Consider the following 18,278-nt stretch of genomic DNA (forward strand, 5'->3'; position numbering starts at 1 on the left):
AATCCCAGCTACTCGGAGGCTGAGGTGGGAGGATCACTTGCACCTAGGAGCAGAAGCTGCAGTCAGCCAAGATCACGCCACTGCACTGTAGCCTGGGCAACACAGTGAGACTCCATCTCAAAAAAAAAAAAAGTATTTGGAAGTTCACCCTCCCCAGCTCTTCTCACCTGCCACCTTGAATAAAGTTCTTGCTTCCCCTTTGCCTTCCACCGTGATTGTAAGTTTCCTGAGGCCTCCCCAGCCATGTGGAACTATGAGCCAGTTAAGCCTCTTTCTTTTATAAATAAGGTATTTCTTTATAGCAGTGTGAAAACAGATTAATGCATATGTGTTCTCATTAAGAATATGTTAATTTTAGGAGTAATTTTTATGCAACAATAGACAACTAAAGCACTTTGTGTTTAACAGAATCTATTTAATTGAGGTTCATGAACTCTAAACTATAATAATGACTATGTTTAAAAATTGGCTCACAAAATTCCAGAGAATTTAAATACTGGACTCTGGATATGTCTGAATCTTTTTTAAATTTTTAATTCTCACAGTCTGTCAATTAATCAGGATTCCAGCCCGAAATTTATTGATTTCCCCAGAGAAATTAGATATATTTGATGCCTATGAGGAAGGGTGGGTGTGTTCAGCTCAACTCTTCCCTTTGGAGCCATTTGGAAACTTCCATACAATGGGGAGATCCTCCACCTGTTGAGTGTTTCCAGGACAGGGGATCAGTGATATGAGAGGAAGGGGATCCTGAGAGGGCACCAAGTCTGTCACTCAAATACTCTCTAGCTCAGCAACCTGAGGTGTTAGGGCAAAGAGGATGGACCCCACACACACACACACACACACACACACACACCTTCCTCTTTGTTTTCATTGCTTTAAAACATCTTCAGAGCTTTACACAGTGGTTACTGCTTCCACAAAAGACGTACATGAATAACCCAGCAAGGTGGGCTATCTTCACTAGAGTTGGGTGTTCATAGAGCAGTGGTCCTTTATCATAGAAGAGGACAACATCATTTCTGAATCCAGGCTGTGCTGCACAATGTGGGAAGTAGAGGCATTTAATGCAAGGATTTACACTGACAGACTTTAGTGCATACAAAAATAAAAATAAATAATCAAGGGAGGATCATCCGGAGAAGTATGAGGACTGCACTAGGCAGGCATTTCCCTGCCAGTATGTACTTCCTGTCAAAGAGCTGGAAGTAGTTTCCAATTCAGAGAGGACATCCATTATATGAGTAAAGAGGAAGCTGTCATATCCCAGAGAGTAAACAAGAGAGGAGGTTTCTTTGGGGAATTCATGATGGAAAAGGAGAGGAGCTGACAGAGAAGTGAATTCTCAAGGCCCTGTTGCAGGAAGCCCCTTGTACAGGGTGAGGAAGCATCTTCAGAGCAAAGATGGAGCCTGAGAGCCCAGGGCAGGTTTTGGTCTCAGTTCCCCAGGAACTTGGACCACTGTGGAAAGCGTAACTGCTTGAATATAAGCTGCAGTGATAATTAGCCTCATCCTCGGACTTGAGCCCAGAGATGGTCAGGGAAGCCGTGTTGCCAGACTTGGAGCCTGAGAAGTGGTCAGAGATCCCTGAGGGCCGAGCATGACACTGTAAATCAGGAGCCTGGAGGTCGTGCCGAGACGCTGTTGGTACCCCAGCGTCACTGCTGGTTCCAGTGCAGGAGATGGTGACTAACCGTCCAGGAGCCCAGGACACAAAAGGAGGCTCAGTCAGGGCAGACCGGGCCCAGGACCCTGGAAAGAAGGAGAAATACACTCTACTGGGTCAGTGCTGGGCCCGGTGACCTTGAGGAGCAGGAGCAGAAGAGCAAGCATCAGCCCAGAGGTCCCTGAGGCCACTTCCCTGAAGGTGTCACCTGTGCCCTGAGTGAGGAGAGTGAGGAGGAGTAGAACCCAGGCCATGGTGGAGACTGAGAGTGCTGCCTCCTGAGACCCCAGCACTGGGCCTGCCCACAGCCCTCTCTTATCCCAGCTGCCCCAGAGGAGGGCGGGGCCTCCGTGCAAATCTGCGTCCTAAGCTCCTCTCCCCACCACACCCTCACCTGGGCCTGGGCTCAGAGACTTCTGCTTCTCTGTGAGGCTCAGCCGAGGGGATTAATCCAACCTAGGCATGGATTTCCTGAGACTGAACCCATGAGAGTGCCCAGTACATCAGGCCAGTCCAGAGGTATCCGAACCCTCGCTATTGCAGGAGCTTCAGGCTGAGGAAATCAGGACTTCTCCTTTGTGCTGTGAAGGATGAATGTGAGGACAGGTTCCCAGGCTGGACGGGAAAGTTCAATCACTCCTCCTCCCAGAGACTTCAGACAGTGATGGGACTTCTCATTTCCTCATCCTCTGCCCAACCATCTTGGCCCTCTCAGCGAGGGTGGGTTCTAAGCACCGCTGCATCCCCTGCCCCTGCAGTGGTTTAAAGCTGGGGGCTGACATGTTGAACTAGGACCATTAATGGTGCTTCTAAAAAGGAATTCACTGGGCCACAAGAGATTTGGAACACTGCTTCCCGGTACCTTTAGAGATATTCAAGGGTAAATAGCTCCTGAGATTTCCTTTTTTTTTTTTTTTGTAACTTTAATGGCTTTTTATGAATGAGCAGCTGACTGTTCATAGTTAACTATAAAATCACATTCCTTTTTTTTTTTTTTAGATTCAGGGACTTCTTTTTTTTTTAGATGGAGTCTTGCTCTGTCGCCAGGCTGGAGCACAGTGGCACAATCTTGGCTCACTACAACCTCCAACTCCTTGGTTCAAGTGGTTCTCCTGCCTCAGGCTCCTGAGTAGCTAGGATTACAGGCACAGGCCACCATGCCCAGCTAATTTTTGTGTTTTTAGTAGGAGACGGCGTTTCCCCATGTTGGCCAGGATGGTCTCGATCTCCTGACCTTGTGATCCGCCCGCCTTGGCCTCCCAAAGTGCTGGGATTATAGGCGTGAGCCACCGCGCCCAGCAGATTCAGGGACTTTTTAAAGGTCAGGATAAACTGTATCAATCATCATCCCCAACCTAGTCCCCTGCTGCCCCCTGGTGGCCTCAGATAGTTCATCTCAAGTACCAGGACACAGTTCTAAGTGCGAGACAGGAATACCTGCTTTGTTCCCACTCCAATCTGCCTTTTTCTCCCCCTAGCTCAGGACCAGGCCCCCGACCCATGCTAATCCTGACCCTTTTCCTCTGACTTTTTCCATGATGAATGTGTCCTCTGCCATACCAAGTCGCTAAGATACTCGTTCTCAGGACCGTTTTGCTTGTGCCAGAATAGCTTTGTCAGAGGTGCATGAGGTGTCTTAGCTCCAGGCTGAGAAAACGTTAGATGTAAAATGAATTAACCTCAGTATAAGCACTAGGTGAGAAAAATGGTGTGAGGAAAAGACTACTCGACTTCTCAATATGTCTTCTTACATGCACAGGGTATATTCTCCAGGAGAGAGCACACGTTTGGTCACAGAACAAGTCTCAAGAAACTTAAGGAAAATTAAATCATTCCAAAAATATTTTTTACAACAAGAAATGAACTTAGAAATTAATAACAGTAAAAAAATGGAAAAATTCCCAAATAGGCAGAAATCAGACACCACATGTTGAGCAACCATTGGGTCAAAAAGGAAAACCAAAGGGAATTTAAAAAATATCTTCAGACAAATGAAAATTAAAACACAGCACACCAAACCTATAGGATGCAGTAAAAGCATTACTAAGTAGGAAGTTTATGGAGATAAGCAAACATTAAAAAAGAAGAAAGATCTCAAATAAGCAACCTAAAAGTATAACTCAATGAACTAAAAAAAGAGGAACAAACTAAGCCCAAACTTAGCAGAAAAAAAATGAAATAATAAAGATTACAGCAGAAATAAATCAGACAGATAATAGAAAAACAATAGAAAAAATAAAACTAGGAGCTGGTTTTTTTGAAACATTAAACAAAGTTGACAAATCCTTAGCTACACTATGAAAAAAGAGAGAAGACTCAAATAAATAAAATCCAAAATGAAAAAAGGAGCTATTACAACAGATGTGTCAGAAATAAAAAGGCTGACACCTGTAATCCCAATGCTTGGGAGGACAAAGCAGATGGATCTCTTGAGCCCAGGAATTCAAGACCAGCCTGAGCAACACAGTGAGACCCCGTCTACAAAGAAAGAAAAGAAAAGAAAGGGAAAAGAAAGAAAGAAAAGAAAGGAAAGAAAGAAAGGAGGGAAGGAAGGAGGGAGGGAAGGAAGAAGGGAAGGAGGGAAGGAGGGAGGGAAGGAAGGAAGGAAGGCAGGCAGGAAGGAAGGAAGAAGGAAGGAAGGAAGGAAGGAAGGAAGGAAGGAAGGAAGGAAGGAAGGAAGGAAGGAAGGAATTATCCAGGCATGGTAGTGCATGCCTGTAGTCCCAGCTACTCATAAAGCTGAGGTGGGAGGATTACTTGAGCCTGGGAGGTTGAAGCTGCAGTGAGTTATGATCAAGCCTCTGCAATCTAGCCTAGGTGACAGAGAAAGACCATGTCTCAGATAAATAAGATCATAAGGGAATATTTTGAATAATTATACACCAATAAGCTACATAAATTAAAAGACAAAAATAAATAAATTCCTAGAAACATTCAACCTAAAAAAAAAAAAACCCAAATCAAGAAAAAATAGAAAGCCTGAACATACCAATAACAAAGAAGGAGATTGACTCAATAATCAAAAATCTCTCAAAAAAGAAAAGCCCAGGACCAGATGGCTTCATAGCTGAATGTTCTACCAAACATTCAAAGATGATTTAATATGAATTCTTCTTCAGGTCTTCCAAAAAATAGAAAAGGGAACATTTTCAAAATTGTTTTGTGAGGTCAGCATCACCCTGATACCAAAGCAAAGCAAAGCAAAGACAACACCAGAAAAGAAAAGAAACTACAAGCCAGTCTACCTCTGATAAACATTAACAGATACTAAATGAAAAATTCTTAGTAAAATACTAGCAAACCACATTCAACAGCATGTAAAGAAGATCATACATCAGGAACAGGTGGGGTTTGCCCCTGGATACAAGGATGATTCTGCATGTGCAAGGATGGTACAGCACATCCACAGGCTGAAAGATTCACACACACACACACACACACATGATTATGTCCACAGATGTACAAAAGGCATGTGACCAAATTCAACATCCATTCATGATTTTAAATGAAGATGAAGAAGGAGGAGGAGAAGGAGAAGGAGAAGGAAGAGAAGAAGAAAGAAGAAGAAGGAGGAGGAGGAAAGAAAAAAGAAGAGGAAGAGGAGGAGAAGAGAAATGAAAGGAAAAGAAAAGACAAGAAATGAATAGGGGAAAAAAGGAAAAGAAAAGAACTCTCAACAAAATAGGTATAGGCTGGGCACAGTGGCTCATGTCTATAATCCCAGTATTTTGAGAGGCTGAGACAGGAGGATCGCTTGAGCCCAGGAATTCAAGACCTGCCTGGGCAACATAGCAAAATTCATCTCTATTATAAAATAAATTGTAAAATATAAAATAAAATAGGTATAGAAGAAACTTACCATAACACAATAAAAACCATATGTGAAAAGCCCACAACTAATGTCATAATCAATGGGGAAAAAAAAAAAAAAAACAGAAGCTTTTCCCCTAAGATCCCATGCAAGGCAAGATGCCCCCTCTCCACTTTTACTCAACATTGCACTGGAATCCCTAACCAAAGCAATTAGACAAGAAAAAGAAATGAACTGCATCCAAATTGGGAAAGAAGAATTAAAATCCTATTCTCTATGTGCAGATGACATAAACATACGTGTAGAAAACCTAAAGACTCCACAATAACAAAAAGTCTGTTAAAACTAATAAATGAATTAAGTAAATTTGAAGGATAAAAAATCAACATACAAAAATCAATGATGTTTCTACACACAGACAATAAATAAATGAAAATAAAATTAAGAAAGCAATCACATTTACAAAAGGAATAAGTATGTGGGAATAAACTTAACGAAGGAGGTGAAATACTTTTACATTGGAAATTATAAAATACTGATGAAGAATGTTAAAGAAGATACAGATAAATATCAAGACATCTCATGTTTATAAATCGGAAGAGCTAATATTCTTAAAATGTTCATACTACCCAAAGTGATCTCCAGATTCAATACTAGGCCTATCAATACCCAAATGTCATTCTTTACAGAAATAGAAAAAATAGGCTAGGCGTAGTGGCTCACATCTGTAATCCCGGCACTTTGAGAGGCCGAGGCAGGTGGATCACTTGAGTTCAGGAGTTCGAAACCAGCCTGGCCAACATGGTGAAACCCCGTCTCTACCAAAAATATAAAAAATTATCCAGGTGTGTTGGCGTGCACCTGCAATATAGCAAAAAGATAAAAAATAACACATGTTGGCAAGGATGTGGACAAAAGAAACTCTTGTACACTGTTGGAGGAAATGTAAACTAATACAGCCATTGTAGAACATGTATTGGGATTCCTCAAAAAATTAAAATAGAACTACCATATAATGCAGCAATACCAATTGTGGATATATCTCGAAAGAAAATGAAATCAGAATCTTGGATAGATATCTGCTATATAGCCAACACATGGAAACAACCAAAATTTCTGATGACGAATGGATAAAGAAAATGTGATGCACACACACATACACACACACACACACACACACACACACAAATATTGTCAGGTTTTAAAAAATAAAGGAAATCCTGTCCTTTGCAACAACGTGAATGAAGCTGGAAGACATTATGTTAACTGATATAAGCCAGAAACAGAAGGATAAATACTGCATGATCTTATTTGCATGTGGAATCTAAAATATTCAAACTCATAGAACCAGAGAGTAAAACAGTGGGTGTCAGGACTAGGGAGGGAAAAGAGAAATGGGAAGATGTTTATCAAAGGGTACAAAAGAGTACAGTTGTACAAGATGAATAAGTTCTAGATAGTTAATATACAGCAGTGTGACTATGGTTAACAATATTGTATTATTTACTTTAAATTTGTTAATTTGGTAGATTGTAAGTGTTCTCACCAAAGAAAAAAAAAGAATTAAGATGATAATTATGTAAGGTTATTTTATGTGAATTACCTTGATTGTGACTTCACACAATTATTGCCATAATTTTACAACAAATATATGTGTCAATATATCAAGTTGTATACCATAAATATATAGAACTTTTATTTGCCAATTATATAGCAATAAAGCTGAAAGTAATACTGAAAGAAAATATTACATGAAGGAGATACAGCTCACTAGATTTAAGAATGACCTGATAGAATGCAGAACAGGAATTCTAGTGTTCAAGGGTCTGAAAGAAGAGGACCAGAGTCAGGATTAGACTAAGGGCATCAGCTCTGGAGACCGCTCATCAGTTCCTGTCTGTCTATCACACAGGACATGGGACTTTTCTTTGTCTTGCTCCATCGTGCACATTGAGGCCACCTCAGCTCAGAGCTGTGTGCCTTCATGAGGCTCCCCCATCCACAGAGAGATGCTTAACCTAGTGTGTTTTTCTAGAAAGAGATGGATATGAGTTAAAAACACGAATCAGGGCTGATTGGTCTTTGCCAGATTAAAAATGGAAACGTCCACTCAGGAAGCAGGATAGGGATTCTATGGAGGTGAATGTTCTTGGGGGACTATTTGGTGTTCTTGTTTGTAACACACGACAGATACTTGCAAAAGCACCAGAAAGTGAAGCCAAAGGAGCAATGAGCTAAGTGGCGGCATTGGGGCTTGGTGGACAAGGAGATGGGTGATTGGGGAAATGATAGTTTTGAATATAAGACCCTTGTTTCAGTATGCATGCTTTAAACATTTATGTGCTATATTATATTAAACAATATTGAGATAATGTCTATAATTTGAGATAATATTAAAATGGTAATGGTCAATGACCAGCTCAGAAATCCATCCGGGTGGGTGTATTGGAGCCAGTAGCCCAGATCACTGTGAAGAGAGATTTTCCTGCAAGAAACAGACATCTGATCTTTACCAGAAGCTGCTTTGCCCTCAGTTCCAAGGACACAATGAGAAAATGGCCTTTATGAGGAAGTAGACAGTCATTAGACACCAAATCTGCCAGCACATTGATCTTAACACTTTGCAGCCTCCACGAGTGTAAGAAATACATTTCTGTTTTTATAAGCCACCAATTTAAGGTATTGTGTTATAGCAGCCCAAAGGTACTTGGATAATAACCAATGTACTTTTTAAAAATATGTGATCGGTCTCGATGGCTCACGCCTGTAATCCTAGCACTTTGGGAGGCCGAGGCGGGTGGATCACGAGGTCAGGAGTTCAAGACCAGCCTGATCAACATGGTGAAACCCAGTCTCTACTAAAAATGCAAAAATTAGCTAGGCGTGATGGCACATGCCTGTAATCTCAGCTACTCGGCAGGCTGAGGCATGAAAATCACTTGAACCCAGGAGTCAGAGGTTGCAGTGTGCCGAGATCGTGACACTGCACTCCAGCCTGGGCAACAGAGCGCGACTCTGTCTCCAAAAATAAAATAAAATATATAATCTGCTTAATTGAAGTTTATATGTTTTAAGGTTTAATGATGATTATAATTTAAAAGTGGCTCACAAAATCAAAGAAAATAAAATGGCTAGAGAACACCTTGCATGTTTAAAAAATTAATTCTCATGGTTATGAGATTAAACGGGATTCCAGCTAGAAACAGAATTGGCTCACCTTGAAAATAAACTACCCATAGAGTCTTTGAGGAGCAGGAGGCTCATCCATCGAATAAGCTTCCCTGTGGATCATTTAGGAAAGAGCCCATCCTAACAGGAAGACAGTCTATGTTCAGGGCTGTTTCCAGGACAGAGGTTCAGTGATCTGCTAGGAGGGGCCATTCTCACAGAGAACAGAGACAGTCATTCAAATGTGCCCTGGCTAAGCCCCCATAGCTAGATATTGGGTCAAAGACAAAGGAACCTAAAAAATAAAAACAAGGCTGGGCACGGTATCTCATGTCTGTAATCCCAGCACTTTGGGAGGCCGACGTGGGTGGATCACCTGAGGTCAGGAGTTCAAGACCAGCCTGACCAGCATGGTGAAACCCCATCTCTAGATTAGCCGGGCATGGTGGCACATGTCTGTAATCCCAGCTACTCAGGAGGCTGAGGCAGGAGAATCGCTCAAACCCGGGAGGCAGAGGTTGCAGTGAGCTGAGATTGCGCCACTGCACTCCGACCTGGGCAACAAGAACAAAACTCTGTATCAAAATAAATAAATAAATAAACAAATAAATAAATACAAAATTTAAAAAAGAAAACAAATCAATAAAATCCTTTACTTTTGTGCTCAGTCTCCCAACATCTTCGGCTCTTCTCTCAGTTGCTGTTGCTTTAGGAAGAGACCTGCAGAGGTATAAATAACCCTGCAAAGACAGCCATCCTTATTAGAGTGTGGTGGATATAGAGTTGAGTAAGACATTATTTCTGGAGCACTGACCCAGGCCAGTCAGCACAGTGAGGGAGATGGAGGAATTTAATGTGAGGGTTTCATTGAAAACTGCAGAAATGGTACTGAGCAGCCAGTTCCTGTTGCTCTGTCCCTGCCATTGAAAAATTGGAAAGAGTCGCCATCCGGGACCACATCACACAGAAAAATAAGAAGCTGCCGTTGTCCCTAGACAATTAACCAGAGAGCATGTTTCTCTTGCATTTCACTGTGGGAAGGGAGAGGGGCTGAGAGTGGACTAAATTCTCAAGGCCATGTTGCATGAAGCCACCTTCTGCACAGAGTAAGGAAGCACCTTCATAGCGAGAGAAAGCCTGAGAGCCCAGGGCAGGTTTCCATCTCATTACCCATGAACTCGCACCACTGTGTAAAGTGTTGCAGCCTGCATATGAGCTGCAGTAATAATCAGCTTTGCTCTCAGCCTGGAGCCCAGAGATGGTCATGGGGGCCGTGTTGCCAGACTTGGAGCCAGAGAAGTGATCAGGGGCCCTTGAGGGCCAATTACTGACATGGTAAATCACGAGTCTGGGGGCTGTGCCTGGGTGCTGCTGGCACCAGGAGACAAGGTCTCTGCTTATCAGGAGACAATGTCACTACTGGTTCCAGTGCAGGAGATGGTGACCGACTGTCCAGGAGACCCAGACACTGAGTGAGGCTGAGTCAGAACAGACTGGGCCCAGGACCCTGGAAAGAGGGAGAAATACACTCTGCTGAGTCAGTGCTGGGCCCAGATGAGTCTGAGGAGCAGAAGACCAAGGATCAGCCCAGAGGTCCCCAAGGCCCCTTCCATGGAGGTGTCACCTGTGCTCTGAATGAGGAGGGTGAGGAGGAGCAGAGCCCAGGCCATGGTGGAGATGTCCTGAGAGCGCTGCCTGCTGAGACCTCAGCACTGGGCCTGCCACCAGCCCTGTCTTATCCCCTCTGCCTCAGAGCAGGGCAGGGCCTCCTTGCAAATCTGAGCTCCTCTCCTCACCCCACCCTCACCTGGTCCTGGGCTCAGGGACTTCTGCTTCCCTGGACAGCGGGGCTCAGCCGAGGAGATTAAAACTTGTTTTCTATTCTGATGGTAGGAACTTGATTCCTTTGCACCTGATTTCCTCAAGAGAGAAAGATCTGCTGAAGTCCCTCATCTGAGTGAGCTCCCAGCCCTCAGTGTCTCTGCTGTGTGGTGCCTGTGTCTCTGTGACCCTACCTGCCTGGGCCACTCCATGGTGCCCTCTGCTTGGCACGCACCTCCAGCCTCTCTACACTGTGAGGAAACGGGGCTGCTCAGCCCATGGAAACCACTGCTCTGTGTTGTTGGTCTCCCATCTCCTCAGCTGCAGCCTTTTCCCATCCCCACCCCCACCCTTCATGCCGAAGCATCTGCAGCATCAAATCCCTTGAGCACATCAGTCATTCTAGGTCATGGAGCATCCAGGGACACACGTGGGAGGGGCCCTGTGGAGGAAACAAGGAGCAATGGCCGGGGCCACAGTCCGATGCTCCCAATCCTGCCCTTCCCACTCATGAGCAGGTGACTTGTCTTTTTCAGCCTCTGGTTCTCAGCCTGAGAACTGAAGACCACAGGGTCCACCCATTGCCCATGCAGGGGATATGTAGAGAGATGAGTGTGAGGTGGAGAATGAAAGCTTCTAAAATGGGTCATTTCTAGCCAGTAAAAACCACTTATTTTTATTATAGACTTCATACTTATCTAAAGATTTCAGACCAGGCGTGGTAGCTCACTCCTGTTCTCCCAGCAGTTTGGGAGATGGAGGTAGGAGGATCGCTTGAGGCCAGGAGTTCAAGACCAGCCTGGCCAACATGGCAAAACTCCAACTATACTAAAAATACAAAAATTAGCCAGGCATGGTGGTGTGTGCCTATAATCCCAGCTACTCGGGAGCCTGAGGCAGGAGAATCACTTGAACCCAGGAGGCAGAGGTTGCAGTGAGCCAAGATTACGCCACTGTACTCCAGCCTAGGTGACAGAGAAGGACAGCAAGACTGTAAAAAACTATATATATATATATATTTCATTCAACTTTATCTTTGGTTTTTTTCCTCATATTACAAAGAAGTGTTCTTTTTGCTTTCTAGGTTTTCTTCCATCTCACTATATCCACAAGCCACAATAAAACCAGCTTTTAGGCCAGGCATTGTGGCTCACCCCTGTAATCCCAGCACTCTGGGAGGCTGAGGCAGATGGATCACCTGAGGTCAAGAGTTCCAGACCAGCCTGACCAACATGGTGAAATCCCATCTCTACTAAATACAAAAAATTAGCCAGGCGTGGTGGTGCACACCTGTAATCCCAGCTACTTGGGAGGCTGAGGCAGAAGAATCGCTTGAACCTGAGAGGCGGAGGTTGCAGTGAGCCCAAGATTGCACCATTACACTGCAGCCTGGGCAACAAGAGTGAAACTCTGTCTCAAGAAAACAAAAAACAACTTTTCTTAATCAAGGAGCACATAAGAAACACAGAGGGTGGGTGTGGTGGCTCATGACTGTAATCCTTCACCTTGGGGGACTGAGGCGGGTGGATTGCTTAAGCCCAGGACTTTGAGACCAGCCTGGCCTCACATAGTGAGATCTCATCTCTATTTTTAAATTTAAATTTAAAAAGATAAATAGAATAAACATAGAACCATTGTGAAAACATTTCTCCCTGTTTCTTTCTTCAAGTCATTTTTAAAACTCTTTCATCTTTTGACGTTTTCCACGGCCTGTGATTCAAGATTGATTTAATTTTCATGTTTAAAGTATTATTACTGTTTTCAGGTTCCATTTAGGATGCAGTGGTGTATACCACCTTTTCTCCAAACCCAGCTATAAAACCTGGGACAGAATCCTTGGAGCATCAATTGATTACTTGGAAAACCAAATCATTGGAGGCAGACTAGGGGAGATACCAGCACTTTTAGTAACATCAAACAAGCAGAGAGCTTCCCATTTTCCCCCAGTGTCCCCTGGCCTGCACTCAAGGCAGCCTGAAACCTGGAAGGGGCACCAGTGTGCGGCCACAAAAGTTCCAGAAGAAGCTCCACTGTTCTGGCTTGTAGATGAGAAAGGAGACCCCTAGTGCTCAGGGCAAATTTGAAATGTCCGCATTTCCCTTTTCTTGTGTTTGTTCTTCTCTCCATTCTACAAGATCCAGCCTCCAGGAAATTCTCCGTGGTGACAGCTGGGACAGTGGAGACTGTGGGGACTTTCTTTCCTCATCGTCGGAACTGATTTCCAAGAAAGTTGCACTTAATCCCCTTACCTTTGTTACTCTCTGTCCTCTTGGTGTTTCATTGGACACAGACTCAGTTGCAGGAAGTGCACAGCAGTGCAGGGTAACTAAAGTCACAGTTTTTTCACCAGAAGACCAAAAGGGAAGGTCCGGGGAACCATAAATAACGGGCGGACTGGAGAGAAATAAGTTTGAGGGGAAAAAATCCCTGTAAATTCCTTATGAAATCTTCGGCTCAACTCTGAGCTGCACGTGCATGGATCTGATCCAAAATAGAATAAGACTCAGGGAACAGAACCAAGGAAGAGATCTCCACCAGATCCCAGATGACCACTGTGGAGTGATCCAGGCGCTCTGTTTCCCAGGGACCAAAGGCAGAGCTGGGAACTGTTTATTCCCACTCGGTACCTTCTAGGTTCCTTCAGTTAGAATGACCCTCAAATATCTCTGTCCCCTTCCTATGCAGTGCTCTGAGGCTGGGGGCTGAGGCTATTTATTAGCCTTTCTAGAAACTAACATATTGGGACGCACTAACATATTTTGGACGCTCCACTCCCAGCTTCTCCCTTAGAAGGGTCTCAGGAGGAAGCAGTCCATGGAACTCCATACACTCCCTGGTTAAACCACAGCCATTCCCTTCCCCAAATTCAGGCCCTCGCCGCCCCCTGGTGGCCTCAGATAGAGGAGCCCAAGCCCCAGGAAGGCAGCTGAGTGGAGCTGGAAATCCCTGTCCTGCCCCTGCCCCTTCACACTCCTTCCCCTCCCAGCTCAGGACCAGGCCTCCTGGTCCCTTCTAATCCCCGCCAGGCTCCTGGCCCTTGGTCCTCTGGCTTCCTCCAGGATGGCATGCACCTTCTGCCACACCAGGGGGCCCAGACCCTCCCCAGCAGAACCTCTTAGCTTGTCCCAGGGCAGCCTGGTCACAGCATTAGTGCACCTGAGGCAGCTGTAGAGGCTCAGGGTTACAGAAATATTGTTAGATGGCAAATAAAACCAACCCCAGGAGGAAGGCTGAACGAGAAAAATGGGATGAGGAGAAACTGATCAGTTCATCAAAATGGTTTGGAAGAAAGACTAGTTCATGAAGGACAAAGAGTACAGTCAGACTTGAGAACAACTGAGTGGACAGCCAGAGGTGAGTTCCTGAATCTGAGGACATGGGAGAAGGGTCAGGGATCAGGCTGGGGCTAAGGGTTCCAGCTCCAGGGGCCTCTCATTAGACATTAAAGTGATAAGCGGCCTGGCGCAGTGGCTCACGTCTGTAATCCCAGCACTTTGGGAGGCCGAGGTGGGTGGATCTCTTGAGTCCAGGAGTCTGAGACCAGCCTGGGCAACATGGCAAAACTCTGTCTCTACCAAAATTTTTTTTTAATTAGCTGGGCATGGTAGTGCATGCCTGTGGTGGTCCCAGCTACCAGGGAGGCAGAGGTTGCAGTGAGTCAAGATCATACCACTGCACTTCAGCCTCAGTGAGAGAGGGAGACCCTGTCTCAAAAAAAAAAAAAGGAAAGAAAAGAAAAAAAGATAGGTTGTAACCTCCACCCCACAACTTAGTTTTCTTTCTCTCTGTGAAGTTCTAGAACTCTCAGCATCCCTCCAATTCAGATTAACTCTTGCTTTTCCAAAATAAATATCTTGCTAATCTGCCTCCAAAAAATTTTTTTGATTGATCATAGGAAAAATTTTAAGTGTACATAAAAGTTGAGTAGAAATATCACCTAAATTCTCACAAACCTATGAAACTATTGTTTCATTTTGGGAACCATCCCTCTAGATTTCTTGCCATACTTAAATGTGATGTTTACAAATATGAATTATAAATCTTCCATAAGGATGAACACATAGTAAGTTTTGTTCATTTTTCTATCTCTAGCCATAAAAGATTATTTGGCATATAGTAGACCTTTGGTTTATATTACTGGAAACAATTAGTGATGTATAAATTGAATTAAGGTAACTAAACATATATGATTTTACATAAATAGGATCACATTATACATTCAGGTTTATGAATTGCATTTTGTACCCAAATGTTACAGACATCATCATCTTGTTACTTGTATCTTGTCTGTCTTCTCCAAAAAATCCTCATGAGTCCAAACAAAGCACTTTATGTTTTTCCCTCAAACCTGTTGCTCTCCCATCTGTCTCTGTCTCAATAAAAGAAAGTAGTAGCCACGCTGTTGACCAAGTCAAACTTCCAGGAGTCAACAACTCTTTCTTTCCTTCATGCTCCAGATTCAATCCAAGAGCCAACCTGCCAACTCTAATGGTGAATCTCCCAATCACTCTCCATGACTCTACCTGGGACAAGCTTCACTCTCTTGTGCCCAGACAAAGGCCATAAAATGCTCGGCCTACTTCAATTTTTCTTCCATAAATTTCACGCAACATGAATGCTAAATTTCATTCATTTAACCCATCAATCACTTCATGTAAAAATGATGGAAGATCTTCGAATAAAGTCTCTTTTCACTTACAAAAACATCCAGCCATTTGCCTCTGCTTTCAAGTGATCTGTCTGCACATGATCTGTTGGCTGCCTATAACTCCCCTCTCATCTCCTTCCTCTCTTTCCCCAGTTCCACTGGATTTCTTTCTGTTCTTTCAATTATCAAGGTTCTCTCTACCTCAGTGCCTTTGCACAGGCTCTTCCTCTGACTGGAATTATCATATCTTCATTTTTTGCATGCCTAGATCCTACTGAGGACACACAAATGTACCCAACAATCGACTCAATAACACCTGCTTGTTGAATGAATGAATGAATGGAGACAACTTAAGTAGGGAGGCTAAGCTATTAGCCTCACCCAAAGAGTCTCCAAGCCACATTTAGGCATGTTAGAAAAAAAGATTCCCAGAAAGGTCTGATAGTGGATCCCAATTAGACAATTAGATAAATGTGGTTTTTTGTTTTGTTTCTTAGAGATGAGCTCTCACTATGCTACCCACGCTGGTCTTGAACTCCCAGCCTCAAGCAATCCTCCAGCCTCAGCCTCCTTAGTAGCTGGGATTAAAGGCACACACCACAACTTTGCTAGAAATAGGTTTTGATGCAATTATCTGTTCCTCTGCAAACGTCACAATCAGTGCTGTGTTTTTACCCTCTTGCTCACTCTCTGCAGTCATCCCATGACTTAGAGGAGGAAGAGCCATGGGATGTGATCTTTCCCACTTTATCCCTCCCTGAAAAACACAGTTGTGGTTGTGGAGAAAGCGGAGGACTTACTCATCCCTGCTCTGAGTGGGGAGGGTGAGGAGAGGATTCCAGCCTACCTGGGAAATACCCAACATCTCCCTTCACAAGGACCAAAGGCGGGGCTGGGGACCTCTCATTCCTATTCAACCTCTCTGAAGGGTGGATGCTTACACATCCATCTCACTGTCCTCAGCCCCTACAGTGGCCTGAGACTGAGGCCTGGGGATGTTTATTGACCTGTTCAGAGAAGGCACTGAGTGGAGACAAAAGACTTGTAAGTTCATCCCCTTTGGAGTCCCTGTAGAAAACAAAGCTCTTGGGACCTCCCACAAGTAGGATAAACCCCAGTAGTACCTTGGGGCTATTAGAGTCCTCAAACTCATACCCTCGCTGTCCCCTGGTGGCTTAGATAGGAGGGTCTAGTCACAAGAACAACTGAAGGAGGCCCAGTCATCCGTGTTCTGCTTCCTCTGCACCCTTCCCCCTTTCCCTCCCAAATCTAAGTTTGCTCCTTCTCCCTCCCCTCATTTACCCTTGTGATCTATGCAGTGCTCCCTCCCTGGTTCCTCCACCCAGAATGGAATGTGTCACCTGCCATGCCTGCTGACCCAGGTTCTCCAGGCTAAAGGCCACTCGCTTGCCCCAGGGACCCCAGTCCACAGGTCGCTGCTTGGGAGGTGGGTCTCAGTTCTAGGTCAGAGAAATATTGGATATAAATTGAAGACAACCCTGGTAGTAGGACTGGAGGAGAGAAATGAGACAAAGAAACCCTTTTAGAGTCTCAAGATGTTTGAAATAAAACATCAGGAGGGAAGAGAAAGAGATAAGCCTGAGCTGGGGCTATTCCAGGGCCCACATAAAGAATCTTCCTTCTCAGCAAGTGGGAAAAAGTTGGACAATGCTCAGAGGAAGCTTGACCCAAGGGTCTAGATCCAAGGACCTCTCATGAGAGTGGAGTTCTGTTTGAATACACGAGATTCTGGGTCCTCCTTTTGCTGTCACCAGTGTCCATCTTTGGAGTCACAAATCAGAGTAGTTCACTAACCTAGAGTGAGGTCTTCCGCCCATGGGATGATGCATGATTTTTGTATTCTACAAAGACTTGGAAGCAATGTATAGTAGATTGAATGGCTCCTCCAAAGATATTAGGTATAATCATTCAGAGGTCTTTGTTTTTAGCCACTCAGTTTATGGTTTGTTCATTTATCACAGCAACTACAGGGAATTAATCCTTGGGGTAAAAATCCTACTCTGGAATGACTGGACATTGCAAGTTGGACTCTTTCAGAAACTTGTTAATGGGGTTTGGCCCTCTTCCTTACTTCCCTCTGAAATATAGATTAAAAGCTAGGCCAGAGGCTATGGCTCACACCTGTAATCCCAGCAATTTGGGAGGCTGAGGCAGGAGGATCACTTGAGGCCAGGAGTTCAAGACCACCCTGGATAGCCTAGTGAGACCCTCATCTCGACAAAAAAAATAAATAAATAATAAGCTAAAAAGATTAGAAGCCATCCCTTTCTTGGTGGCTCGTGCATCTTGCCGTGAGAGGTGCCATGCTATACTGACTGACTCCATCATTCAATGTCAGGGGCTTTGGCTGCCACTTCATCTTTTGCCACACACCTGCCTCCTATGCTTAAGCCCTGACAATGTGACACTATGACGGCATGGTCCTTCCATCCCTATTGCTATCAACTTCCTTACCAGCCTCCCCTACTGGCCTGGTCTAGAGAAGAACTACCCACTGAGTTTCTCAAGGATGCTAGGTTTCTCTCACCAGTGCACCGCTGATCAATCAGTTACAGACTACAGCCCCCAGGCTCTCCTGAGAATTCCCTCACCTGGGGAGGTGTCCATGAGTACCTGGTATTGCCTTTCCAGCTAAGCACTCTCAGAACCCTTCTCTCTCCTTCCTTCCTTCCTTTCTGTTTCCTTATTTCTTTCCTTCCTTCTCTCTTTCTCTCTCTCCCCTTCTTTTTTTTTTTTTTTCACAGTCTCACTGTGTTGCCCAGGCTGGAACAGCTCGCTGCAGTCTTAAACTCCCCAGGCTGCAGCAATCCTCCTACCTCAGACTCCCTAGTAGTTGGGACTACAGGAATGTGCCACCATGCCTGACTAATATTTTTTAATCTTTTGTACAGACAGGGTCTCACTATATTGCCCAGGCTGGTCTTGAACTCCTACTCTCAAGCCATTCTGCCATGGTGGCCTCCCAAGGTGCCAGGATTACAGCCGTGAGCCACCACACCTGGCCTCCCAGGACCTTTTGATTCCTCTCCCACCATCTGCCACAGCAAGTCTGGCATTATGACCTTGCTTGGTATGGACCATTGCTTTTTCTGTCCTTCTAAGGGCCATCCTTACAGCGGGCTTGCAGAATGCCTCAGTG

General features: G+C 44.5%; 1 gene segment (V, D, J or C); it reads right to left on the bottom strand.

Moving 5' to 3' along the window:
* The window catches only part of LOC117074067, a 42,552-nt gene extending 40,624 nt beyond the window's left edge, over positions 1-1,928 (bottom strand). Inside the window, 1 exon segment of the V gene segment in view lies at positions 1,879-1,928. Within this exon segment, the coding sequence occupies positions 1,879-1,924 (46 nt within the window).
* Between the last annotated feature and the right edge of the window lie 16,350 nt (positions 1,929-18,278).

Source organism: Trachypithecus francoisi, unplaced genomic scaffold (genome assembly GCF_009764315.1).
Source record: "Trachypithecus francoisi isolate TF-2019V2 unplaced genomic scaffold, Tfra_2.0 Contig00168, whole genome shotgun sequence".
Classification (NCBI taxonomy): Eukaryota; Metazoa; Chordata; class Mammalia; order Primates; family Cercopithecidae; genus Trachypithecus; species Trachypithecus francoisi.